The sequence below is a fragment of the Lagenorhynchus albirostris genome, chromosome 9 (assembly GCF_949774975.1).
Source record: "Lagenorhynchus albirostris chromosome 9, mLagAlb1.1, whole genome shotgun sequence".
NCBI lineage: Eukaryota > Metazoa > Chordata > Mammalia > Artiodactyla > Delphinidae > Lagenorhynchus > Lagenorhynchus albirostris.
Window position 1 is genome coordinate 24700314 of NC_083103.1, and position 27415 is coordinate 24727728.

At 44.7% G+C, this 27415-nt stretch overlaps 1 protein-coding gene across 1 annotated transcript in view; it reads right to left on the reverse strand.

The window, feature by feature from the left end:
- KIAA1549L (KIAA1549 like) overlaps window positions 1–27415 on the reverse strand; it is a 132482-nt gene that overhangs the window by 42256 nt on the left and 62811 nt on the right. The window contains exons 13-15 of the mRNA XM_060160828.1: window positions 26776–26954; window positions 19518–19735; window positions 12580–12709 (exon numbers count right to left, since the gene is read on the reverse strand). Of these exons, the coding sequence (XP_060016811.1) occupies window positions 12580–12709; window positions 19518–19735; window positions 26776–26954 (527 nt within the window). The remainder of the gene's footprint in view (window positions 1–12579; window positions 12710–19517; window positions 19736–26775; window positions 26955–27415) is intronic.

Here is a 27415-nt window from a genome sequence, read left to right on the forward strand (position 1 = left end):
TAGCCCAAGCATCCTAACTGATAACCACCATTTAGACTGAACTTCAAACACTAACAGGCATTTGTCTACAGTGTTGATAAGCCAGTCAAATCAACCGTTTATATGGCTCAGAGCGAAATCTGCCCCATATTTTCAAGTGTCAGCTCCGGAGTCACTTCTGGTTGACACCTGTTTGTTCATTTGCTCAAAAAACAGAGACACGGCATCTAATAGGCGCTGGTTCTCATTCTGAGTGCTGAGGCTCCCAGGATGAAGAAGACATGATTCCTGTCCTTGAGGAGGGCAGAGGGGGAAATAATATATATAAACCCACAGAGGGAGAATGGGGAGTAAGGGCTTTGATTGGGGTGAGTCCCAGGTGCTCCTGGAACATGAGGGACGGCATTTAAGACGTGGGGTCGAGGAAAAGATTCTCGGGGAGATGATGCTTAACCGAGCTCTGAAATCATTGCCTGAGTAGGCAGCTCTCAACTGGGGTACCCCAGGGTACACTCAGCAATGTCTGGAGGCAGTTTTTGGCTCTCACAACTGGGAGGTGCTACTGGCAGCTGGTGGGTAGAGGCCAGGGATGCCGCTAACCATCATACAATGCACAGGACAGCCCTCCACACAAAGAATTATCCAGCCCCAAATATCAACAGCGCTGAAGTTGAGAAACCTCGGCCTGCACTAAGCCGGAGGGAAGGGATGTTCTGAGAAGAGGGATAAGCACATGCAAAGACGCAGAGAGGTGAAATCACAGGGCAAGTCTGGGAAGGGCGTGTAGGGCCGCAGCCGAGGGGTGGATCAGAAGCAGCCGCCGCAGCCAGAAGGGCAGGCCCAGGCCAGCCAGAGCAGATGAGTCCTGAGCTGGAAGCTTAGAGTCTGAGTCTTACGCCCAAGCCCTGAGGAGGTACTGAAGGATTTTAAACAAGGGTATGTGTTTTAGAAGGTTTCCTCTGGCAGCCGTGGGACAGACAGGAAGAGACCTTCAGGAAGACTTCCTGTTCCCATCCAAGTTCACTGGCACAACCGGCTGCATATGTCTCTACCTGTCTCCTCCACTAGTCTGCAAAAGCGCCTCGGGGCAAGCACTAGTTAATCTACCTTTCTCTTCTCCATAGAGCCTCATACAGGTAGTCACACGTGGGGCTTAGATGCCAATGCCAGCAGAGAAGGGAAAAATCATGTAGTTAAACCTTTGAGAAGTCCTTAAATCATCCATATGGTACAGCATGCATGGCCTGTGTGTACCATCTTACAGAGCAATATGTAAAAAGAAACAGATCACCTGTAATGCACGATATGAACAGAATACAGACAAAAGCTATTCTTTTGCAATATTTAAAATTCTTTCCTTTGTCTTACAGGGTCTATATTCCCGAATTTGCGTATGTTAAACGCAATATGATGCAGTGGTTTCACTGCACGTGAGAAATGCTTGCTAGAGGAAATGAAGGGGTAGCAACTACCAAGGGGTGTTCTCATTTGTCCCCTGGCCTTCGGCTCCTGCAGGACTTCAAGGGCCACAGTGGGCCAAGGAACACCAGGGTTGGGAGGCACTAGCGTGGGGTGGATGGTGCTGTGCTGCTCAGGACTCTAGGGCTCCTTCCCGAGCTGCTGGGCACGCCGCCAGCCCTCAGGTGTCAACTGGGAATCGCCCTTGCTCTCCCCGGGCATTATTGGGAACCGGCAGTGGCAACTCTCTCGCTGGGAATCGTCCTTGGCTAAAGAGAGCTGCCTCTCCCAAGGACACCTAGGGACTGGCCAGTGCTAGAGGATAAGAGCCCAGATGCGTCTCGAAAACCCGGGACAGCTCTTCGGGGCCATGTGAGCTACAGAGCTCCCCGTGGGGTCAGCTGAGGGCTTGTAGTTCCTGTACCATAGCCCGACCTTTAACTCTGTCCAATCCTGCTTCCTTCCCTTCCCCTACAGGTGTCCATACCAAGAGCATGCTGGGGACGCTGGCCTGCAGTAAGTGGCTGCCCTAGTCGAGAGGCTAAGGGGTCTCAGAGCTCAGAAGAGGCAGGGTGAGTAGGCGGGTACCAAGAGCAGGAACAGGCAGCGTCCAGAGCACTGGGAACCAGCGAGAACAGGCAGGCAGATGGCACCTGAGTGCTCACTAAGGAAGGGAAGCGGTTTGTCTCCTGCCCAGTGGGAACCTGCCGGCACGGGAGGGAGAGTTCAGCAGGGGAGGCCTGGCACCAAGTGGGGTCACTAGGTGGTCCTGAAACCTGGCCTTCCACCCCCAAAATCTGCAAACAAGAATCTACTTCCTGCTCTCCACCTGCCAAGAGGCCTCCATCTTTGTGGGATTAACAAGCATTTCCGTGGGCAGCCACCAGCCCGCTGGGGTCTGGACGACACCAAAAGGCTCACGTCACCACCAAACACCTCCACCTCTGCCTCAGCCTCAACCAGGGAGCCTGATCTCCCACTATCAGATATTTCCCTGGGATTAAAGGCCCCTGTTAAAACACAATGTACTATAAGTTAACTTGAGATAATATAGCAAGCCAGGCTTATTAGCAGCTTAAACTAGCTGGCAGAGGCAGGAGAAAGAAATGAAAGGCTGAGATGGGAGACATCTGTAAGGCAGTTCTACGTGGGATGCTTAGGAGGTGATGGTGTTGGGGTCAGGGCCAACACAGGGCACCTAGTTCAGAGGGCAACGGCAGGTTGCTTCTGGTAAAGGACAAACCCCCCAAATCCAACCATCTGCTTCCCAATGAAAGCAAAAGTTGGTTGTACCCTTAACTGGGCACATCAGGCAGTGCCAGGGCATCCTTGTGCTTTGCCTTGGTCTCTAACTATCATGCCAAAGCCATAAGACGCTGGGGGAGGGAGGGGAGAGGTGAGCAGGGGAGACTCCCATTAATAATAGGATTTACAAGTTTACTGAGAAGGCCCCAGACGTGGTGTATGCTATCTCAGGCAGTCAGGGGCCTTCCAGATCATATTTCATCTCCCTGAAAATGGAAACCGTCAAAACAACTGTTCCAATCCCTTGGCCTCCTTCCAGTAACCACTGTTCACCTGGAACAAAGGAAACTGTCTTCATTGTCAGCCGAGAGACGCCAGCAAGATAAACAGCCCATCACACACAATACAGGGCACCCAGCCTGCAGCCTGGGTGGGTACTGAGCTCTGAGCGGTGTTTCCATCTTCCTCTTTGCTATGCTTTCCTCCACTAGTTCCCCCAAATGCTTCCCAAATATTGCTCTGCCTGGTAGTTCTCTATCTTGCTTTTACCCCGTGCCACGGTAGGAATGTTGGACCAGGCCTTGGCAACCTCTTTTTTACACACTTTCCTGTAGCTCGAAGGCTAACAGCTAACATGCACTTGGGGCCCTCCAGGAGGAACTGGCTGTGATTGAGACTTAGGTTCTGTCAATTAAATGCACTAGTGTGTGGTTTGGACCGAGGGAATGAGGCAGGGCCCATCTTTCTGCTGGTCAGCAGTTCCAGGGCAGCCCACTTCCCTCACCTTCTTGCTTGGGGCACAAGCAGTGGCCCCTCTGCAGGGCCAGCCCTGCGGTTTTGTTCTCAGTCTTTCCTGGAACACTCCTCCAGCCCTCTGATAATTGTGGGAGCACCTAATTCCTTACAGTCCCTTTTTGTCTGTTTAAAATGGCTCAGTGTGAGTCCTCCTGCCAATGCAGGGGACACGGGGTCGTGCCCAGTCCGGGAAGATCCCACATGCCACGGAGCGGCTGGGCCCGTGAGCCATGGCCGCTGAGCCTGCGCGTCCGGAGCCTGTGCTCCGCAACGGGAGAGGCCACAACAGTGAGAGGCCCGTGTACCGCAAAGAGAAAAAAAAAAAAGGCTCGATGTTTTCTGTTTTCTGCAGCTAAACCTTGCCTGATGTAGCGCCCCTTTTTGTAGGTTTACAAACTCTTCAGTTGTAAAATCATCTGGTTTCCACTAACATATCAAAACATTTCCCCCAAGGTTGTAACAGTGCTGGTGATGGCTACATCAGAGCGTTCGACATCACCTCTACTGAGACACATCAATGGATCAATCATCCTTCTTAACATTTTCACTCACTGCCCACATGTTTGTTAAGGTCTGAGCACCGCCAGGGTGTGGAATTCCAGACACGGTGCTGGAGAGAAACTAAGGGAAATGCTTGTAAAGCTCTCTACTTCTGGGAGGTCAGCACTCATTTTCAACATTATAATTCAAACCATTGTTTCAGAGACGCTCTCGTGGCCAAGGCACATAGCTGACCCTATTCCTGTCATAGGTTTTTGAAGTCCAAATGCAAATCAAGGTTGAGGAAGTGCGTTTCTATTTCTGGGGAATGATTTGATTATTACTTGCCCTTTGGAAGCAAAGACTGATTCATCATCCACATACAGGGGTTAACAATTTGGCTGATGTAGGAAAAAACAGTTGGGTCTTTATTCTGCCTGAGAAATCACATTTGGGGCATTTTCTTTTCCTTTCCCCACTGCTTCATTATTTTCTGTATGACTTTCATTTGGAAAATAACATTTAAAAAAAATTTCAAATAGTTATTATTGTTTTGAAATATTAGGCTGACATTATCTTTTCTACTCGCTTTCTGCACTTGGAGGAATTAACTTCAATTAATTTCAAAGTTACTTTAAAGATATGATCTGTCCTTGTTAGGACGGATCAGTTTTGGACATCCTTCTAAAATCATGCCTTCTTCTAAAAGGGGTGCCTCCTTCTGAAAATTACTATCCAAGTGAGCCCCAGTAAATGCCAGGAGTGTGTGGCATCCCTTAGCTGTTAGGGTGGCAAAGTGGTTGAGAATTCTTGCTGCAAAACACAGGGATTCCCAAACCCCTTGGAGCTAAGAGTCTCTCTTCCGTAGGCCCTCACTCTTCCTGTTCAGTGGAAAACTTCTGAAACAATCCAGGCTGCCATCAGTCCTGGGACTAAGATTTGCCCATGAAGAGTGTTTGTTGGCTTATTTGTTTATTTATTCATTTATTTTTACATGCAGGTGTTTCCTTTGGGACTCTAAAGCAGGCAACCTTTGAAAAATTCACACTTAAATCAACCTCCTGGTGCTTTTGTTTCTACCACGTCAAGGAGCTGGTCCCGACAAACCTCTTAGATAGCCTCATCCATCAGAGGGAAGACAGCCGAAGCAAGATGAACTACAATCCTGCAGCCTGTGGAACAAAAACCACATTCACAGAAAGATAGACAAGATGAAAAGGCAGAGGGCTATGTATCAGATGAAGGAACAAGATAAAACCCCAGAAAAACAACTAAATGAAGTGGAGACAGGCAACCTTCCAGAAAAAGAATTCAGATTAATGATAGTGAAGATGATACAGGACCTCAGAAAAAGAATGGAGGCAAAGATCGAGAAGATGCAAGAAATGTTTAACAAAGACCTAGAAAAATTAAAGAACAAACAAACAGAGATGAACAATACAATAACTGAAATGAAAAATACAATAACAAATGAAAAATACACTAGAAGGAATCAATAGCAGAATAACTGAGGCAGAAGAAGGGATAAGTGACCTGGAAGACAGAATGGTGGAATTCACTGCCACAGAACAGAATAAAGAAAAAAGAATGAAAAGAAATGAAGACAGCCTAAGAGACCTCTGGGACAACATTAAATGCAACAACATTTGCATTATAGGGGTCCCAGAAGGAGAAGAGAGAGAGAAAGGACCCGAGAAAATATTTGAAGAGATTATAGTCGAGATCTTCCCTAACATGGGAAAGGAAATAGCCACCCAAGTCCAGGAAGTGCAGAGAGAACCAGGAGAAACATGACAAGACACATAGTAATCAAATTGACAAAAATTAAAGACAAAAATTATTGAAAGCAACAAAGGAAAAATGGCAAATAACATACAAGGGAACTCCCATAAGGTTAACAGTTGATTTCTCAGCAGAAACTCTACAAGCCAGAAGGGAGTGGCATGGTATATTTAAAGTGATGAAAGGGAAGAATGTACAACCAAGATTACTCTAGCCGGCAAGGATCTCATTCAGATTCGACAGAGAAATCAAAAGCTTTACAGACAAGCAAAAGCTAAGAGAATTCAGCACCACCAAACCAGCTCTACAACAAATGTTAAAGGAACTTCTCTAAGTGGGAAACACAAGAGAAGAAAAGGACCTACAAAAACAAACCCATAACAATTAAGAAAATGGTAATAGGAACATACATATCGATAATTACCTTAAATGTGAATGGATTAAATGTTCCAACCAAAAGACACAGGCTTGCTGAATGCATACAAAAACAAGACCCATATATATGCTGTCTACAAGAGACCCACCTCAGACCTATGGACACATACAGACTGAAAGTGAGGGGATGGAAAAAGAATTCCATGCAAATGGAAATTAAAAGAAAGCTGGAGTAGCAATACTTTAAATAGACTTTAAAATAAAGAATGTTACAAGAGACAAGGAAGGACACTACATAATGATCAAGGGATCAATCCAAGAAGAAGATATAACAATTATAAATATATATGCACACAACATAGGAGCACCTCAATACATAAGGCAACTGCTAACAGCTATAAAAGAGGAAATCGACAGTAACACAATAATAGTGGGGGACGTTAACACCTCACTTACACCAAAGACAGATCATCCAAACAGAAAATTAATAAGGAAACACAAGCTTTAAATGACACAACAGACCAGATAGATTTAATTGATATTTATAGGACATTCCATCCAAAAACAGCAGATTACACTTTCTTCTCAAGTGCATACCGAAACTTCTACAGGATAGATCACATCTTGGGTCACAAATTAAGCCTCAGAAAATTTAAGAAAATTGAAATCATATCAAGCATCTTTTCTGACCACGATGCTATGTGATTAGAAATCAATTACAGGGAAGAAAACATAAAAACACAAACACATGGAGGCTAAACAATACGTTACCAAATAACCAAGAGATCACTGAAGAAATCAAAGAGGAAATAAAAAATACCTAGAGAAAAATTACAATAAAAACACGACAATCCAAAACCTATGGGATGCAGCAAAAGCAGTTCTGAGAAGGAAGTTTAGAGCAATACAAGCCTACCTCAGGAAACAACAAAAATCTCAAATAAACAATCTAAGCTTACACTTAAAGGAACAAGAGAAAGAAGAACAAACAAAACCCAAAGTTAGTAGAAGGAAAGAAATCATAACGATCAGAGGGGAAATAAATGAAATAGTAACAAAGAAAACAATAGCAAAGATCAATACAACTAAAAGCTGGTTCTGTGAGAAGATAAACAAAACTGATAAACCATTAGCCAGACTCATCAAGAAAAGGAGAGAGAGGACTCAAATCAATAAAATTAGAAACGAAAAAGGAGAAGTTACAACAGACACCGCAGAAATACAAAGCATCCTAAGAGACTACTACAAGCAACTCTGTGCCAATAAAATGGACAACCTGGAAGAAATGGACAAATTCTTAGAAAGGTATAACCTTCCAAGATTGAACCAGGAAAAAATAGAAAATATGAACAGCCCCAACACAAGTAATGAAACTGAAACTGTGATTAAAAATCTTCCAACAAACAAAAGCCCAGGACCAGATGGCTTCACAGGTGAATTCTATCAAACATTTAGAGAAGAGCTAACACCCATCCTTCTCAAACTCTTTCAAAAAATTGTGGAGGAAGGAACACTCCCAAACTCATTCTATGAGGCCACCATCACCCTGATACCAAAACCAGTCAAAGATGCTACAAAAAAAGAAAATTACAGACCAATATCACTGCTGAATATAGATGCAAAAATCCTCAACAAAATACTAGCAAACAGAATCCAATAACACATTAAAAGGATCATACACCATGATCAAGTGGGATTTATCCCAGAGATGCAAGGATTCTTCAATATACGCAAATCAATCAAAGTGATACACCATATTAACAAACTGAAGAATAGAAACCATATGATCATCTCAATACATGCAGAAAAAGCTTTTGACAAAATTCAGCACCGATTTATGATAAAAACTCTCCAGAAAGTGGGCATAGAGGGAACCTACGTCAACATAATAAAGGCCATATACGACAAACCCACAGCAAACATCATTCTCAATGGTGAAAAACTGAAAGCATTTCCTCTAAGATCAGGAACAAGACAAAGATGTCCACTCTTGCCACTATTATTCAACATGGTTTTGGAAGTCCTAGCCACAGCAATCAGAGAAGAAAAAGAAATAAAAGGAATCCAGGGCTTCCCTGGTGGCACAGTGGTTGAGAATCTGCCTGCCAATTCAGGGGACACGGGTTCGAGCCCTGGTCTGGGAAGATCCCACATGCCACAGAGCAAGTGGGCCCGTGAGCCACACCTACTCAGCCTGCAGGTCTGGAGCCTGTGCTCCGCAACGAGAGAGGCCGCAACAGTGAGAGGCCCATGCACCGTGATGAAGAGTGGTCCCCGCTCGCCGCAACTAGAGAAAACCCTCGCACAGAAACGAAGGCCCAACACAGTCAAATAAATAAACAAATAAATTTATTTAAAAGGAATCCAAATCGGAAAAGAAGTAAAGCTGTCACTGTTTGCAGATGACATGATACTATACAAAAAGAATCCTAAAGATGCCACCAGAAAACTACTAGAGCTAATCAATGAATTTGCTAAAGTTGCAGGACACAAAATGAATGCACAGAAATCTCCTGCATTCCTTTACACTAATAATGAAATATCTGAAAGAGAAATTAAGGAAACACTCCCATTTACCACTGCAACAAAAAGAATAAAATACCTAGGAATAAACCTACCTAGGGAGACAAAAGAACTGTATGCAGAAAACTATAAGACACTGATGAAACAAATTAAAGATGATACAAACAGATGGGGGGATATACCATGTTCTTGGATTGGAAGCATCAATATTGTGAGAATGAGTATACTCCCAAAGCAATCTACAGATTCAATGCAATCCCTAACAAATTACCAATGGCATTTTTTACAGAACTAGAACAAAAAAATCTTAAAATTTGTATGGAGATACAAAAGACCCTGAATAGCCAAAGTAGTCTTGAGGGAAAAAAACCGAGCTGGAGGAATCAGACTCCCTGACTTCAGACTATACTACAGAGCTACAGTAATAAGACAATATGGTACTGGCACAAAAACAGAAATATAGATCAATGGAACAGGATAGAAAGCCCAGAGATAAACCCACACACCTATGGTCAACTAATCTATGACAAAAGAGGCAAGGATATACAATGGAGAAAAGACAGTCTCTTCAATAAATGGTGCTGGGAAAACTGGACAGCTACATGTAAAAGAATGAAATGAGAACACTCCCTAACACCATACACAAAAATAAACTCAAAATGGATTAAAGACCTAAATATAAGGCCAGACACTAAAAGACCCTTAGAGGAAAACATAGGAAGAACAGTGTTTGACATAAATCACAGCAAGATCTTTTTTGATCCACCTCCTAGAGTAATGGAAATAAAAACAAAAATAAACAAATGGGACCTAATGAAACTTAAAAGCTTTTGCACAGCAAAGGAAACTACGAACAAGATGAAAAGACAACCCTCAGAATGGAAGAAAGTATTTGCAAATGAATCAATGGACAAAGATTAACCTCCAAATATATAAATAGCTCATGCAGCTCAATATTAAAGAATAAACAACCTAATCGAAAAATGGGCAGAAGATCTAAACAGAGATTTCTCCAAAGAAGACATACAGATGGTCAAGAAACACATGAAAAGCTGTTCAACATCACTAATTATTAGAGAAATGCAAATCAAAACCACAATGAGGCATCATCTCACACCAGTTAGAATGGGCATCATCAGAAAATCTACAAACAACAAATGTTGGAGAGGGTGTGGAGAAAAGGGAACCCTCTTGCACTGTTGGTGGGAATGTAAATTGATACAGCCACTATGGAGAACAGTATGGAGGTTCCTCAAAAAACTAAAAATAGAATTACCAGGTGACCCAGCAATCCCACTACTGGGCATATACCCTGAGAAAACCATAATTCAAAAAGACACATGTACCCCAATGTTCATTGCAGCACTATTTACAATAGCCAGGTCATGGAAGCAACCTAAATGCCCATCGACAGACGAATGGATAAAGAAGATGTGGTACATATATACAATGGAATATTACTCAGCCATAAAAAGGAACGAAATTGGGTCATTTGTAGAGACGTGGATGGATCTAGAGACTGTCATACAGAGTGAAGTAAGTCAGAAAGAGAAAAACAAATATCGTATATTAACACATATATGTGGAACCTAGAAAAATAGTACAGATGAACCGGTTTGCAGGGCAGAAATAGAGACATAGATGTAGAAAAGAAACGTATGGACACCAAGGGGGGAAAGTGGCAGGGGGTGGTGGTGGTGGTGTGATGAATTGGGAGATTGGGATTGACACATATACACTAACATGTATAAAATGGATAACTAATAAGAACCTGCTGTATTAAAAATAAATAAAATAAAATTCAAAAGAAAAAATAAAAAAGGAGCTGGTCCCTCTGGTGTTTCCTAATCTGGCAGAAATGACTTGCAAATGTTGGCCTGGCTTCAAGATCCCCAGACCCAGTAGGAAGCATGACGTGTTTCCAACTGAATGACCTGTTCACTGCTGAGCTAATGGATTCTTTTGCCAGGAGTGATTCAGGACTTTTGGAACATCAAGATTCAGAAAACGAATGCATGCATTGTTTAAAACTAAGACTCTTATTTTTTACTTTATCGGCTGGTCCAGTTTTGGCTTGCGTGGGTTATCCATGCAAGACTTTTGTTGAGACCTGACATCTTATAGAGATCAGAACTACTGGGCATATATTATGTTATGAGAAGACAGATATACAGTGTTGTGAGGGCACATGCAGGTCGTGTTGTGGTGGTTAAGGGGATGGGCTCTGGAGTCAGGTAAACTTATTATGTAACTGCTTGGAGCCTTGGTTTCCCATCTGTACAACGGACATGATGAGAGCACCTACCTGACTGGTGACTGCCAATTCAATGAGATTATACCCCTAAAAAGACTAGAATAGGGCCTGGTCTCGTGTGCGCAGTCAGGACATGATAGCAAATACTTCTCATGGGATTAAAAGGCTCAGGAGGAGATACAAGAAACAATTTCATTCTCAGCATCAACAGTCTAAATTCCTAAAATTGTTCCCTAGGTGATCATCTTCTCTAAAGGAAACATATTTGCTTATGTTTTTGTGATCACACACACTTTTCAAAGAATTGTATATTTTAAAATATCTATTGAAATGAAGTGTGCTTCCCCTAAAGTAATCTGTAATTGGAATATTTATACATGTTTGTGAGAGGTGAGCAACCGCCTTTAAAAAATCGTCCCTCTCCTACTGTTCTATACAACATTCCAGGAGTATTAGGTGAGTACTGCAAGTCCTGGCAAAGTGGTAAAAAAAACCCTGCAGTGTTCTCTTTTCAAGACTACTAGGGAAACCTCTGGCCTATTTCCTCAAACCGTAAAAATGTTTGTGTCTAGAACCTCACGAGAAATCTATTAATACAAATCTTGAAATAAATTAAGAATCCTATCATACCTCAGCAGAATAGTCCCGAGCAGAAGAAGAAGTTCCCCAAACTACAAGCATCCAGGAAGAATACTCACTGTTAGTAGGGAGAGATTAATTGGAAATTTCAAACGCCCTCTTTTTAACCACAGGCTGATTATCAAATTGATGATCAAGTTTAGTATAAGAAATATTTATATGGGGAGAAAATTTAACATTGAATAATTTAATCTGGAGGAGAAACAAAGATTTTCCCAAAGCATCTGGAATTTTACAAAACTAAACCATCAAACTGTTTTCTATAAAAAAGGAAAGAGAAATAAAAGATAAGGGTATCATCACCAACACAAATATCAAGTTTAAATGTAAGGAAGGTAATTAGAATTCAAATTAGGTGTAATATCTCTGCTTTTAATTGGACCATTAAAAAATCCCACTTTAAGTTTTTGTGGCAAACAATGACCAGTCCTGAGGGTGTAGAAATCCAACTACATGTGACGGGATGTAAACAACGTGAGAGGAGGCACCACATTGTAAGTCATCATCTGGGGACGTTTGATGGGATTAGAAGCATTTTTACAGCCTGGAGCATCCTAGCACATAAGCATGTGCTTCATCATATGCAATCACCAAATCGCTCTGTTGGAAATCTCATTGTTTCCATGGCATATTGAGGAGTTATGAAATCAGGAACAAATCCAACTTCTCAACGGTGCTATGGATTAAAAGAAGCCTATGTTCAAATGAATTCTAACCCACAGCCATAGTTCCTACTGAGTTTGTAAGGACAAAGGGGAAAAAAATTAAGGGCATTTAGAATTGCTCTTGAGTTTAAGGTCAATAACGTACTATTCATATAATGGTTGAATTTAGACACTGAGCTCCTTTGAGCAATAATTTGTTACTCTGACACATTCCAATTAGTCTTACTTTGCAAAACAGGTAATAAATAATAAAACAGAAACCAATTTTAGTGCATTTTAAAATTCCACTAATATGCAGTAAACTGAAACATTATAGGATGCTCTCTCCCCTCTGCATTCAGGACAAAGCAAAGCTGTATTCAGCTCGGCCCACCAGAGACTTACATCGTATCCGCTGTTACGGATTCCACGCCGAGGTCGCTCCCGAGTCACCAGAAGGTCCATCTCCGTCTCCCCCGGACTCGGGCTGTTCAGAGATTGCCGACTCCGGTAGACAGAGTTCTTCATCTGTTGCCTGAAGAAAATTCAACAACTGTTATGATGCAGCAAATGCCCTGACAGATGGAATTCTCCACTGATCCAAACTACAGGCAACCAATGAAGGGTTTGGATTTGCTTCACGAATCTCAGAATTGATGGTATTTGTTCCCTGGCCACCAGGGGCTGTAGAAAGAGTAGAATAAAGAATTTTCTTCCAGATGCTATAACCATTTGGCTGAATTGTAAATGCTCTTTTGTATGGAAACTAGGTAACTATAATCAATTGCAACACTGCAACCTCATCTAAAATTCTGCTGATGGCAAGGCCAGGGACTCTCCCTTGACCCTCTAGGACAGCTAATGCTGGAAGAACAAACTTGCTTTTGTTAGCTTTGTTGACTTGGCAGCCTCCTATTCCTTTTCATCTTTCTGATTTCACATGCAGGGTTCCATGATGCGTTAACAAACGCTGTGGCTAATGAGCTTCTCAAACACATGTGTTGATAGATTTTCTTTTCTACCTTTACCACAGTGGATTCCCTTCTGGGCTAAGGAGCTATAAACCAAAAGGCAATTTGGGGCCCATCCATCCATCCATTCATCATTCAGTATTTACTGAGTGGCTACTATGTACCAGGCACTGTGGAAGATGATGAATATTCACAGTGAGCAGGACAGACATGGCCCCACTCTCCTGAGCTTACATTCTAATAAGGGAGACAGACAATTCGCATGATAATTTCCAAGAGAAATAAGGGCTAGGAAGAAAAACAAGGTGATGTGACAGATGGCGATAGGATGAGGGATGACTTCAGATAGGATGGTCAGGGAAGACCTCTCTGGAGAGGTGACATTTTGGCAGACACCTTAACAGAGCCAGTCACATGCCAATCTAGGCATAGAGCATTTCAGGCCCAGGGAGTAGCATGTTCAGAGGCTCCACTCAGCTCCCACTAGGAAATGCATCATCACTGTCTTGTTTCCACTTGTCATTAGAGGAATTTTTTGAGGAGAGGGAAAGAAACAGTAACATAGTGAGGGCTGTGGCTGTGCTTTTCTTCTTGCACAAGAGTCAATTCTTAGTAGCAGGGACTTTCACATGATCCTGCAGGGTTCATCACACAAAGGTGGGATAAAATCACTGGCTACTTCCCTCTCATCCAACAGTAAGTTTCTCTCTGTAAATAACTTGCATTTCAGACCATCTGCCTTCAGAGAACTCCCCAAACACCACCTATTTTGTGTCTCGGTTCTAAGATTCTATCCATTCATTGGTTGAAGGAAAAGAGGTTGCATTATTTATTCCCAGTGACTATGGAAGAAACCTGGGACATATAGATACCTTTTCATGATCCCACACCCAGTTTGTCACAGCATGACACTCACACACTGTTCGTCTAGAACAGACATTAGAGCTCCCAAGGCAAGACACTACCCTTGCAATTAGTCTAGGGAATAAAACACACTGTTAGACCGACTCCCTCACCATGAGGAGCTTATACCTGTTTAGAGAGCCTCTGTGGTCTTTGCTTCCCTGGCATCCAGGACAACCCTCTTTAGGTAAGAGCACTAGGATGTTCTTTGGGGGCCAGCTTTCCTCCAGGGATAGGCATGTGACTCAGGCTGGACAGTCATAGCATCACAGCCCCATGGCCATAACAGCTGCTCAGAGGGTGGGCACCTGAGTTAGTCAAATGAGACTAAGTCTCAAGGCTTTTGCTACAGCAACCAGCAAAGAGGCATTCTCTTGGCATTGAGGTTTCTAAGAAGATAGGATATAAGCCTAGATGTTGGTAACCAGTCTGCCACTCTGAGGTAAAAGCCTGCCTGAAAACCGGCCAGCAAAGAGTGAAGAAACAGCAAGGTAAACATGGAAGACATTCTATGACCTCTTAGATCTAGCCACTCCTGAAGCTTTGGCCTGTTCAATGGTAAATTCCCCTTTTATTTAACCAGTTTGTGTTGGTTTTCCATCATTTACATCCAAAAGAATCCTGACTAATATAGGAGCTTACCACCAAGTGTTATCAAACGTGCCCTGTAGTTATCTGCAATTAGAGGCTTCCTTTAGGAAAGAAGCACAGCCTCGTGAAACAGAATCTGTTCTGAGTGATTCACACGTTAAGGCAGATCCCAAAGAATTCTTACCCTTGACTTAATTACAAATCATTTTTGGAAGAAGCAGACTTCACAACTGTCCTGAGATTGCCAATTACTAATAAAGGTGATGGAGGAGTAAATACTAGGATTAGCAATTGTCATTTAAGTCGTTTATTTTGAAGTATTAGAAATACAATAGTGAGATTGTGTAAGCCCTTTCAAGAACCATGAACGGGGGTGAGCCCTTAGACACTGGCATGCACCCCAGTCTCCTTTTCCGTCAAAGACAATGTTCTTTTATATACGGTTTAAAGACTGCTGTTTGACGGATCTCAATTGTCCAGATCACCAATGTGTGCCTGATGTGCAAGCAACTACTTCGAGATAAATTAGGCTTTCAGGTAGAGAAATTACTTATTTTAATCAAATAAGAGTTCCCTTAGGTATATTCATTTCCTATTGGTATTTGTGCTATATTCTTTAAAAGTTAACAAATTTTGAAACTTGCAAACTTGAGATATAAGCTTTTTAACCTTTGAAAATACTGCTGGGAGGATAATGATAAATATTATTTGGATTTTTTTGGAGCCTGGGATCAACCACTATAGTTTAAGAATGTAGTTTCCAAACTGTGTTCTACAGAACCCTAGGGTTCCATAAAGATGGACTAGAGCCATTGAGAAGGAGGAGGATGCCCTCCTTTATCAGAGAAACTCTGTCTTTATAGGTTATTGCCTTAGGTTGGGTTCCCGCAGAAGCAAGCTCTGTGATGATCTGAGTAGAAGTAGAAGTGGTTTGTTTGGGAGAGGGTTCCAGGAAGCACAAGTTGGGAAGCGGGAAAATGAGAGAGGGAAGGAAAGGAGGCCAATAAAGGATATGATCCAGAGCAGATCAGTGTTTTGGGCATCTGGGGCTCAAACTCACTAGAGGAGTGTGAGAGACACATGTTTTAAAATGTAGGTTTCGGGCTTCCCTGGTGGCGCAGTGGTTGAGAGTCTGCCTGCCGATGCAGGGGACACGGGTTCGTGCCCCGGTCCGGGAAGATCCCACATGCCGCAGAGCGGCTGGGCCCGTGAGCCATGGCCACTGAGCCTGTGCATCTGGAGCCTGTGCTCCACAACGGGAGAGGCCACAACAGTGAGAGGCCTGCGTACCGCAAAAAAAAATAATAATAATAAAAATAAAATAAAATGTAGGTTTCATTATTATTCAGGTATGGTAAAACCAACAGATCAGGGGATGACTGCCATTGAAAAGATAGCTCGTATACTCACAGATCTCAAGAGGAAAGGGCATGCCACACTATGGAGGGCCACAGGGAAAGCACAAAGGTCAGTCACAAGGCAGTGGGAGTGTGGGGAAAATGTGGGCAAGAGCCTTTATTGTGGCTTTCATGGGAAAGAACTGGCAAGGCAGGGTAAGCAGGCTTAGGACTGGCTCACTTGAAAGATTCTGGCAGACTCTGGGACATGGGAGCTGTCCCTGTTTGTCTGGTACCTGGCCAGGGTGATTCGGGCAGGGACGCTGGGGGCTCAGATTGCAAAAGCCCTGTGTGCAAGAGGCAGCTGGAGTCTGGGCTCCAGCTTGTTTGGTTTGTGTCTGACAAGTGCACTTGCACGTGAGACTTACTATCCCTAAGAAAAGTCTAGCCAGCCCTGGGAGGGGCAGTTTCTCCAGGGGCAAGGTCCCAGATGTCAAGTCATCAAACATAGAAACCAGACAACGTGGTTATTACAACAGTGTATAGTCCTTCTGCCAGGGGGTCTTTATCCATCAGTTCCCATCTGTCAGTGACTACAGCTGCTCCAGAGCACATTAACTACCTGACACTTCTGGTCGGGGGCTCACGTCAGAGTCCCAGATGAAGGATGCTGCTGGCCTATAGGGGGGCTGAGGGGACATGTAGGTGACAGCACCTGCCTTAGTTATATTACATACTCTGTGTCTCTGGGTAAGAGTTTATAAAATAAAAAGGGGGGTGTGCTCTGACTTTTAAAAAAAAGCTGTGAAAACTCTTTTTTTTTTTTTTGTGGTACATGGGCCTCTCACTGTTGGGGCCTCTCACTGTCGTGTCCTCTCCCGTTGCGGAGCACAGTCTCCGGACGCGCAGGCTCAGCGGCCATGGCTCACGGGCCCAGCCGCTCCGCGGCATGTGGGATCTTCCCGGACCGGGGCACGAACCCGTGTCCCCTACATCAGCAGGCGGACTCTCAACCACTGCGCCACCAGGGAAGCCCTGTGAAAACTCTTTTAAAGGGTATCAGGATGAGTCATCATTTGGAATCTAAACTTTGTCTTTGATTTATTTAGGTCTCAGGGTAAGATTCTGGTTATTGGTGCTACCTCTGGCCTAGAGAATGAGTCCCTTACTTGTGCCTTGCAGGGGCTAGGTCACTGAGAGCAGAACCTCTAACAAGTTGAACTGTGAACAGTAATTAACGGGCAAGTCTAACCTGTGATAACAGGTAACACACACAGCAGGTAGCAGTGGACAGTGCCTGGAGTCAACAGTGGGGTGTGACAAAAATAGCACCCGAGGGGCTTCCCTGGTGGCACAGTGGTTAAGAACCCACCTGCCAATGCAGGTGACACATGTTTGAGCCCTGGTCTGGGAAGATCCCACATGCTGCAGAGCAACTAAGCCCGTGTGCCACAACTACGGACGCCGCGTTCTAGAGCCCATGAGCCACAACTACTGAGCCCATGGGCCACAACTACTGAAGCCCATGCACCTAGAGCCCGTGCTCCACAACAAGAGAAGCCACCGCAATGAGAAGCCCGTGCACCGCAACGAAGAGTAGCCCCCGCTCACCACAAGTAGAGGAAGCCCACACGCAGCAACGAAGACCCAACGCAGCCAAAAATTAATTAAAAATTAATTTTTTTTAAAAAGCTTAAAAAAAAAAGAATAGCACCCAAGAGCTTACTGAGCCTCTGTTTCTCTCCTTTTCTCTATTAATCTTTCTCTTCTCGTCCCAGTCTCTTGCTGACCCCATCTCCTTTCCTACCCCCCACCTCACCTGATTTGTTGTTATCTCTATTTTTCCCTTAACTGGTCAAACATTTTAATTAAATCATTTCTTCAACAGACATTTCCTAAAAATTACCTTTATCATTCCAGCATCAGCAGGCCATCAAAGGGCCTTAAGAATCTGGCCTGACCTTTCGTTAGGCAGTGGAGATGCACCTCTCCAGAAGAAAGTTTTGCTCATTCTTCTTATAAAATACCTTAACGGAAAGTTTCATTTCTCAAAAATTTCCAAACTCAGTTCCTCTTCCTTGTACAGGGCTTTTGATTCATTTCCCAAGTATCAGCAGGAAACCCAGCAAAAAAACTCCCCGCCCTCGTCTATAAAAGACCCCTGAAGTAAAAAGACCCAAAGTATAAAGTGAAAGCTAAAGAAGCCCCAGCCTCCCAATAACATCTACATATGTTCTTCTCTTTTTTTCCTACAGTTATCAACTTGGTGGCACACACATTGTGATCCCATCACAGTATGATTTTAGATCAACAGCTTGGTATCCCCACCAAGCCTAATGAGAAGCCTGGTAAATGAAACCCTGGCTTAGAATTCTCCCCTTTCATTATTAAAAATAAATTATGGTGATTCCATTCATAAAATATAGCCCTTGATTTTATGGCTTCCATCTAAGCCTGCCACATAGTCATTTTGGCTTTGAATAAACACCCACTCAGGCCAGGAACCATCCTGTCCTCCCCGGGGACCTCTGAAGAGGGTACGTCTGCCAAGCCTACAGGATGGGTTGGAGCACTGGCAGCTCAAAGTCAAGGGGCCACTGCCAAGGAGTATTTGAAAGAGATGTTCTCAAATCATGAAAATGCTTTTGGGGAAATGCCTCAGAGGGAAGGCAAAGAAGAAAGGCGGGCCTATCTAGCTTTGCTCACCTCTACCCCTTTTCCCAGCAGGTGAGGCCATTCCCTGCTGAATTAGCCGCAAAGCTTGGAGAGATGCCAATTCCAACCACCAGGCCTACCCGTCTCTTGCTAGGCCAGGCCCACCTTTTCGACTGTCACAGCAGCTCACATTTCAAACACCCATTGCACTTGTGAGCAATGAACTTTTGGGGTGGTGATCTTTCTCTCCCATCAGACCTTAAGTTCCACAAGAGCAGTGATTGGGCTGTCCTGTCCACCATAAAAGTTGGAATGAATTGAATGAATGAACATGTGACCGTGACAGTATCCAGGATCATGCGTGGTGCCCAATACAGAGCAGGTGACAATAAATGGCAAGTGAATGAACAAGTCTATGAATGAAAGAGGAACTCGGCATGGAGATTGCAGTAGCGGTGCAGTAAATACTTACTGAAGCTGAATGAAAAGGTGAGGCATGCGTTCTGTTTTTCTTATGCAAGAGCCACTAAAATAATTGACGAATACACTGTCCCTTGATCTGGAAGTTGCATAACAAGGTGGGTGATAACTATATCTGAACCCAGCTCTGAAACAGCTACAGGTTTGAAAACATCATTCAGCTAAAGGACAATTATGGTTGTTTGCACAAGTATTTTTTTTTAACGGCTTCAGTTTTATTCTCTTCCAGACTCACTGTGGAACTCCCGTTCGTACAGACCAGTGTGGCCCAGACCAGCAGCCTGCAAAGACGATAGTCCTAAAGTAACAAACAGATCCAGAGACCCAGACTGTATTGCCCGAGGCACACCCTGCCCTCGCCCACTAATGGTACAGCGACCTTCAGAGAATCCCTTAGGGACTGCACCTGTTTTTAGCCTCAGTGAATGGGGCACACATTTCTGGGTCTGGATCCAAAACGTGCTCGATTTCCTTTGGGGCTTTTTCATACATCTTTTTTCTTTCCATCTGAGCCTTGCCCGCCTCCACCGGAGGGAAGTCGTAGTAGCCCTTCCTCTTGGCTTTGAGGCGCAGCTTGTTCCGATAATGCTCGATGTCTGACTTCTGCTTCAGGGCTTTGTTCACCTGGGGAGAGAGACAGTCTCAGGCCCACACCTGACCAGGCACAGCCCACAGACAGGAAGCTTCATCAGACAGTCACAACTCCTGGAAAAGCCATCCTGGGCTTCACCTCTGGTCCTTTGAGCCAGCCAGACCCACCTGTGTCCCATGCCAAGACCAGCCCTCAAGAGTGGACCACAAACAGTGTGGAGCCTGGCGCTTGCCTAAGTCACCTGAGACCTTCCCGCAGGGCGTCCTTGCCCATCTATTCGAGTCTACTCGGGTCTAGGCCTGACTCTGCACTTTTAGCTTTGTGGTGTGGGCCTTAGTCCCGCCTAAACCCTTTTGGTTCCCCTGTGTGGAAGACTCGGACTTGGCAACCCAGCTAGACTTGGGGTTCCGACTCTAGCTCCAGCCCTGAGCAGCCCAGTGGCCTCCCCTGGCAGTCTGGCTGGTGTCCGGCTGGATAAGACAGCCAGTTCCTGAAGGAGTAGAGTTGAGATGAATGGGGTGGGAAAGGGGAGCAGACACCCTGCTCCCAAGGTCTCCCCACTCTATCGACCTGCACTTGAGAGCTTATTCTTGTCAACCTATAGCTTTCTTGAAAGAAGCCTTGCATGGTCGCTATTGCCAACCAGTTCCTGCTCACCTGTCAAAGATACAAGCAGATGACTTTGCTAAGTAAGTAACAAATGATGAGGATGTTACTCCCACAAACAGAGCTGAATGGTGAAATCTGCCTGACACTGAACAATATGGAGAACCATTAGTGCTGCTGGTAATCGGACTTGACTACATCTGTATGATCGTGTATAATGTAGAGAGCATTTTCACAGCTGTAATTTCAAGGGACAATCATGGAAAGTCTGGTAAGTGTGCGGATGACTTCCACCTGACAGATGAGGAAACTGAGGCCCCCAAACGGCTAACTTAGTAAAGTGCAGAGTTGGGACCCCTAGCAAACTAAGTAAGAGCTCCCCTTATAGAGTCTGTGATTTACAATCACTGGAGTGACTTAATGTGTGTGAAGTGAAGTCTTCTTAACCTTCATGACAACCCATAGGCAGGTTATTTCATTCCCCATTGTACAGATGAGATTAAGGAGCTTTCTCACGGTCCCCACAGATAATCAGTGGTGGGGTCAGGGTTTGACCTTGGACAGCCCATGTCAGAGCTCTGAGTCTGCACAGTTAGCTACCATGTACACTGCCTCTCAGGATGAGAAGACGAGGAAGTACAGAAGGTCCAAAGTCTAAGCCCCTGGACTGGTAGATTCCACCCCAAGAATGGCTGAGGGCTGAGGTTGGTGTGGGCTTGCCAGAGTTGGGTCTTTCCATTGGGAAGATGTGCAAGGCAATGGTCATCTGGCAGTGCACTGGCGCTGGATACAGAGCTGGCAAAAAATCCATAGGCCCAGACTCTACCCCAGACGTACTGAATCCGAATCTTCAAGAGTGGGGCCTGGGCATCTGTGGTTTGAAAACAGTCCCAGAGCTGACTCTGGTCCAGCACCTGGGTGAGAAACCTCTGGCACTGAGCATTGGTTTTCAAATTATATTCCATGGATTTGTGTCATTTTGGAAGGTCAGCTGAGAATCTTACGAGAATTAGGAGTCTTGCCCTCCAAAAGCCAATAGCTTCAGCAAGTCCAGGGACCTGGGTTAAGAACTGTTGCCCCAGAGCTCCAGGAGAGTCCTCAGGAGCCAGGAAAGTGTGGAGGCAGCAAGAAGACAGCTAATGGGCTTCCCTGGTGGTGCAGTGGTTGAGAGTCCGCCTGCCGCTGCAGGGGACACGGGTTCGTGCCCCGGTCCGGGAAGATCCCACATGCCGCGGAGCAGCTGGGCCCGTGAGCCATGGCCGCTGAGCCTGCGCGTCCGGAGCCTGTACTCCGCAACGGGAGAGGCCACAACAGTGAGAGGCCTGCGTACCGCAAAAAAAAAAAAAAAAAAAAAAAAAGACAGCTAAGCTGTGGGGTCTGGTCCCCAACCAACAGAGCAGCCCTCCATGCTCCTGTTCGTGTTCTATATTAGACTGCTACAAAACAGCGTGTTTGAAGAAACAATTAGGGGGTTCGAGAAGGCATAAGGTCCAATGGTCTTGGGGTCAGAAATTTGAGGCCCCCGGGACGTGGCACAGGAGCTTCCTCACTGTTGCAGCCAATGCCAATGGGGGACAGAGGGAGGGAGGGGTACAGTTGTCTTTCCCACTTTGTGTCCCTCCTGGACTTGAAAGTCCCCCTGGTAGCAAGGACCCACAGCCTGGGATGCTGGGCTTCTGGCCAGTCGGGCCCATGAATCCCTGACTCACTGCCCATGCTGCTGACGATACTTTAGATTAAGCTCTTTTTCTTCTTAAGGCTCTTCTATTTGGATAATTAACTTAAAATCTGCTAGAACATCAAGACTCCAAAAACTAAGGTCGGCAGTATTCCCTTCTGCTGAGGGAATTGCTCCCCTCTTTCCCCCAGTTCCCCCCACTGTCACAGGTAAGCATAGGAGCAGGGTCCCCACTTGAGCCAAACTTACTTGCAAGTAACACAGGGGAAGAATCTCCTTTTAAAGTCAATCTCTGTCTCTCACTCATTCCCAACTCTTCATGAAATGTTCACCAGAGCTCAGTAGGTTAATATGCAAACACACTTGGGAGGATAATACCGTTGCTTTCAGTCATTTGCATCTTAATGATGGAGCAGCATAAAGCTGTGGCTAAGGGTGTAGGTTCTGGGGACCAGATCAACTGCCTGGTTTAAATCCCAGCTCTGTCGTTCCCTAGCTACGTGACCCTGGGCACATTACTTAACTTCTCTGTGCCTCAGATTCGTTAGGTGAAGAGGCAGATAATACTACTGCCCTCGTAGGGCTGTTGTGAGGATTTGCATGAGTTCACATGCATGGCATGCTTGCAACGTGACCATCACTGAGAATGACTTTAAAATGTTATTATCGCTAATGTGGGTTGTTTGGGGTTCCTTTACATCTAAGAGTAAGGGAGAGGGAGCTTGACAGAGAGAAGGGGAAGGGGAATGAGTAGCTTTGGGAGCACAGAGCACTAAGGTGAGCAGACGTGGGTGGAGTGGGGCAGTGAGGGGGCTTTGGGCTGAGCAGCATGGGTGCAGCACTGTGGGAGTGGGTGTGCTGGGGCAGGGGCAAGATGAACAAAGGAAGGCAGACAGGCCACAGGCTGCACTGAAGTCTTAGAATGTCCCTGTTCCTTCCTCTTGCCCATGAGAGTTACTCTGGTTGCATCCTTTCTGGTTCCTGTTTCAGGAGGGAAAGAGGAAGGGGCAAGCCAGTTGCAAGAAGCAGCCTATAACAATGTAAACCAACACCTGGGGGCTTTGAGGATTAGATACAGCACTAGCTGTGTCTGGCCAACAAGTTGTGGTGAGAGTGTGGTGTTTTATCAAAGCCCATTCGAGGATCCGTGCAGCTAGCTCCGGAGTCATGAGCCTGAGTAACTATAGCCCATCCTCTAAGATAAACTCCCAAATGCCCAGGATGTGGTTCAATGTACAAGCAGAGACTCCAGTCCTGACACTCCACGCTGCTAGGTTATCCTAGCAATGAATTCATCCAGTGGTAAGACACGTATCAACCAACGTACGAAGCCCAAGGTTCACTAACACGAGGCTGCATCTTAGATGCTTTATTTTTACAGCATTTGAAGAAACAGACTGAGGGACATACTTTTTCTAACTCTTGCAAAGATCTCCCCAACCTGGGCCCTGATGATAGCTTTAGGTTGGTAGCATCTCACAAATCTTTAATTGTTCCCTCATTCTGCCTGCCACTGAGAAAACCAGTAAAGAGAAGAAGGTAGCATGACATCCTCTGAGCCAGGAATCCATTTCTGGAATCTCTCCTGAAACAACGTTCCAAGAGAAGTTCAAAGTCAGAGATGAAAGTTAACGTCACCAGTAATCAGACATATCAGTATCAAGTACTTCCTGATGCAATGCCCACGAAAGGCCACAACATTCCCATAGTTATGCCAAAACTTCATAACCTCAATCCAGTCATAAGAAAACATCAGACAAATCCAAATTGAGGGACATTCTACATGGTAATTGGCTTCAAAAGAGTAACGGTCATGAAAGACAAAATGGTCACAAAGAAGGAAACTGTCCCAAACTGGAGGAGACTCAGAAGACAACTAAATGCCATGTGGGATCCTGGACTGGATTCCAGAACAGGAGAAGGACATGAGCAGGAAAACCGGTGAAATTCAAATGAGATCTGCACATTAGTCAATAGTATTGTACCAATGTTATGTTCTAGGGTTGGATCATTATTCTATGGTTACATAACATGTTAACAGTAGGGGTAGCAGGTAAAGAACTAGCTGGGTAAAGGAATTCTCTGTCCTACTACAGCAACTCTTTTGTAAATCTAAAATTATTTTCAAAATAAAAACTTTTTAAAAGTCACGCATGAAAACTAAAACCAAAAATACCTGGTTTGAACAATGGGAGAGTAGTTTCCCAATCAACGGTGCACCTACTCAATCAGGTCATTTACAGTGATCGTCAGAAAGACAACAGCAACACAGCAAATGCTTAAGATACAAGATATAAAGTTGTCTGTCTATGATGAGATTCTAAAATATCATGAGCTTGATCAAAAGCGTGAAGGTGGAAAAAATGAAAACAGAGGATATATTAGGGTAGTGAAGTTACAGTGATCTTTCTTACTTTCTGAACTTTGCTGTTATTATGTTTTCTTTAAAATAATATTTAAAAGAATTACCTATAATTCATAAAAGGAAAATTTATGGCTTTGAGGCTGTACTTTCTTCACTTATACAAGCTGCCCGTAAGAGGAGAAAGAGGAAGATTATAAGACAATCTGCCTCAAATGCCACAAGGCAGTAAATTACAGAGAACAGTTCAGGGCTCCTTTCCAATCCAAACGTCAGCAAGGTCTATTCCTTCTGCTACCAAAGTGTAACATGCATCCACTTCTGGACAGGGAAAATGCTCATCTGTTCTCCTGTGACAGGGTGATGGGCCTGGCAGAAAAAGGGAGTGGTAAGTTAGATTTAGCCGAGATCTGGAACCTGTCCCCAGGACATTCACATGGCTAAGCTGGGAATGAAAAGATCCAGGCATGGCAGCCATCACCTGGGCCCATACTGGGCAGAGGGTCTTAATGAAGAGCAGTTACCAGTGCGTTAGTGATAACCTCAGAGGCCTCTAATCACTGGGCTTGCATGTCCAGTGGCAGAACTGTGTATAAGGAAAGATTCACTGGCTGTGATTGGCTTTAGGAAGATATACAGGTTCCCACATTATAGGGCCAAAGGGCATAAAGTACACGATCAGTGAATCCTTGCTCATTAGCTGACTAATGATGATGATGACAATAATAATTACATACTTGTAGGCTAGGCACTGTTCTAAGTGCTTTACATGTATTAACTCATTTGATCCTCACAACAGTCCCATTGTACAGATGGAGATACTGAGGCACAGATAAATTAACCTGCCTAAGGTCACAAAGATAGTAAGTAGAAGAGGTGGGATTCACATGCTTGCAGCATGGCTGGAGAGTCCATACTCTTTCAAGCACAATGCTTTTTTTCACTAATGGGCCACAGGAAGTCAAAGAGAGGGAAGGAGCGAGCACTGGACAGGGAGCCAGGGGGCCTGAGCATCATGCTGTCACAATAACCTGCAGTGCAACTTTGAGCAAGCCACCTGAGCCCTCTGGCTTCACTTGCTTTGTCTAAAAAGAATGAGGTTGGAATAGAAGTGCTCTATAAGTCCACAACCAGTTAAGTTCTTTTTAGTTTTATTTATTTATTTTTGGCCATGCCGCGCGGCCTGTGGGATCTTAGTTCCCCGACCAGGGATCAAACCTGGGCCCACGTCAGTGAAAGCACTGAGTCTTAACCACTGGACCACCAGGGAATTCCCAGTTAAATTCTTTTTAAAGTTGATGAACCTCAACTCATCACACCTCTGGGCAGTTCGGTCTTTCTGTCCAGAAAACCAGAGGAGCTTCCTGAATCAGGTCTGTAACAGGCTTTTATACGTGGCCTGGATGGGGGATGCAGACAAGCCGCTAAGTGCGCTTACAATACACAGCTGTATGGGGCTGTCGCATTGTCCTCCGGGTGTGAGGGTAAAGAGACTTCAAAGCTTAGGCAATCTCCCTCCTGATGCAGGTAACCATAGCTGGGTATAAACTAATGAAGTGAAAAACCAACCTGACAGCTTAACCACAGAGAAAAATATATGAAAGTACGTGTGTGCGTGCATACATGTGTAATGTATTCACATGCAGGTTCCACATGCGTGGCCTTAAAGGATCATAAGCATCTTCAGCCCACTGACCATTCTGCTGCAGGAGATGGAGAAATGGCAGATAATTTTTACCCAATTTACTCTCTTGCTCTCCCCTAAACTGCCTCTATCAATCTATCTATCTATCTCCATCCATCCATCCACCCACCCATCCATCCATCTATCTGTTTTTCTTTGGTAGAATCATTATTCTCGTGTACATTAATAATTTTTTTCAGACTTAGGAAAATTGGTTAACATCATGATATCCATCGATATCCTCCTGGAAGCAGGCAAAGGGTTGTCTCAAGCTTGCTCAAAGGAGTAAAAGTCATTTCAAAGCCTAGATAGTGGGCCACATCCCGGTCTGGATCTCCCCCGGTCCCCTATCAATTGAAGTGCCTCTCACCACCACTGCAACAGACATGCCATCCTGACCAGTTTAGTATCAAGAAAGACAGCAGGCTGTGTGGGTGACGTGCTGGGGAAGCAGGATTTCTGGTGTTTCTCTTCACAACTACAGTTTTTAAAAAGTCCCCTTTGGGCTTTCTAACGAAGGTAGAAAATGCTCTGAAAACATCACTCAGCAAACTGGTTTGGGGTGACTTGTGTCCTGATTAGTTCTGCTGAGGCCCGCGCATGCAGAGGTAAAAATGACCCCCAGAGCCCCATACACCTGGATGCAACCTGCACCCAGGACCCCCAGGTGCTACTCCTTAGTCCGCATCCACGGAGGCCTGGCTGCACCCACTCTCTCCTGCTCTGGTCCTCAGGTGCTCACCTCGCCGTTGAGTACGACCGGCTCCTGGCTCCTGTCCGAGGTGGGGTGCACCACGGGCAGGGCTGTGGGTTTTATTCCGATGAGCTGCACAGACCCAGAAGACGTGTCAAAGGGATCAGCAGCCGCCTTGCCAGAGCTGTCAAAGAGGACGGCTCCTTCCTCTTCGTCGCTTGCCGGCACTAAAGCACAACATAAACACATTGATTTTCTGGTGTGCGGAAGCTGTGCCACCGTGGGGGAATATATGAGAGGCTCACGGCCGAAGGATATGACTTTGCTCAAAATGACCTCAGGAACGACAGTGTCTGGTTCTGTGCCAATGGCTCACTCCTGCTCATGGCTTTCTTTCTTTTTTTTTTTTTTAATTTAAGATCTACACTCTTCACCCCTCCACTGGTTTGAATTCAAAAAGTAAAAACCATTCCTTCAAAACTGTGACAGAACACACTTGAAAAAAAAAAAGTAAATTTGTTCTCTATGTTTGAGTCGGAGATGGGAAAAGTGCCATTTGGCCAAACCTGGCAACTATTCTTAAAATATGACAATCAAGAGAATAACAGCATTCAGTTTAGTCTCTGCCACCAAAGCTACCCATTTTGGCATCATGTGAAGGTCACGAGTCTTCCCTGGTCAACCAGCC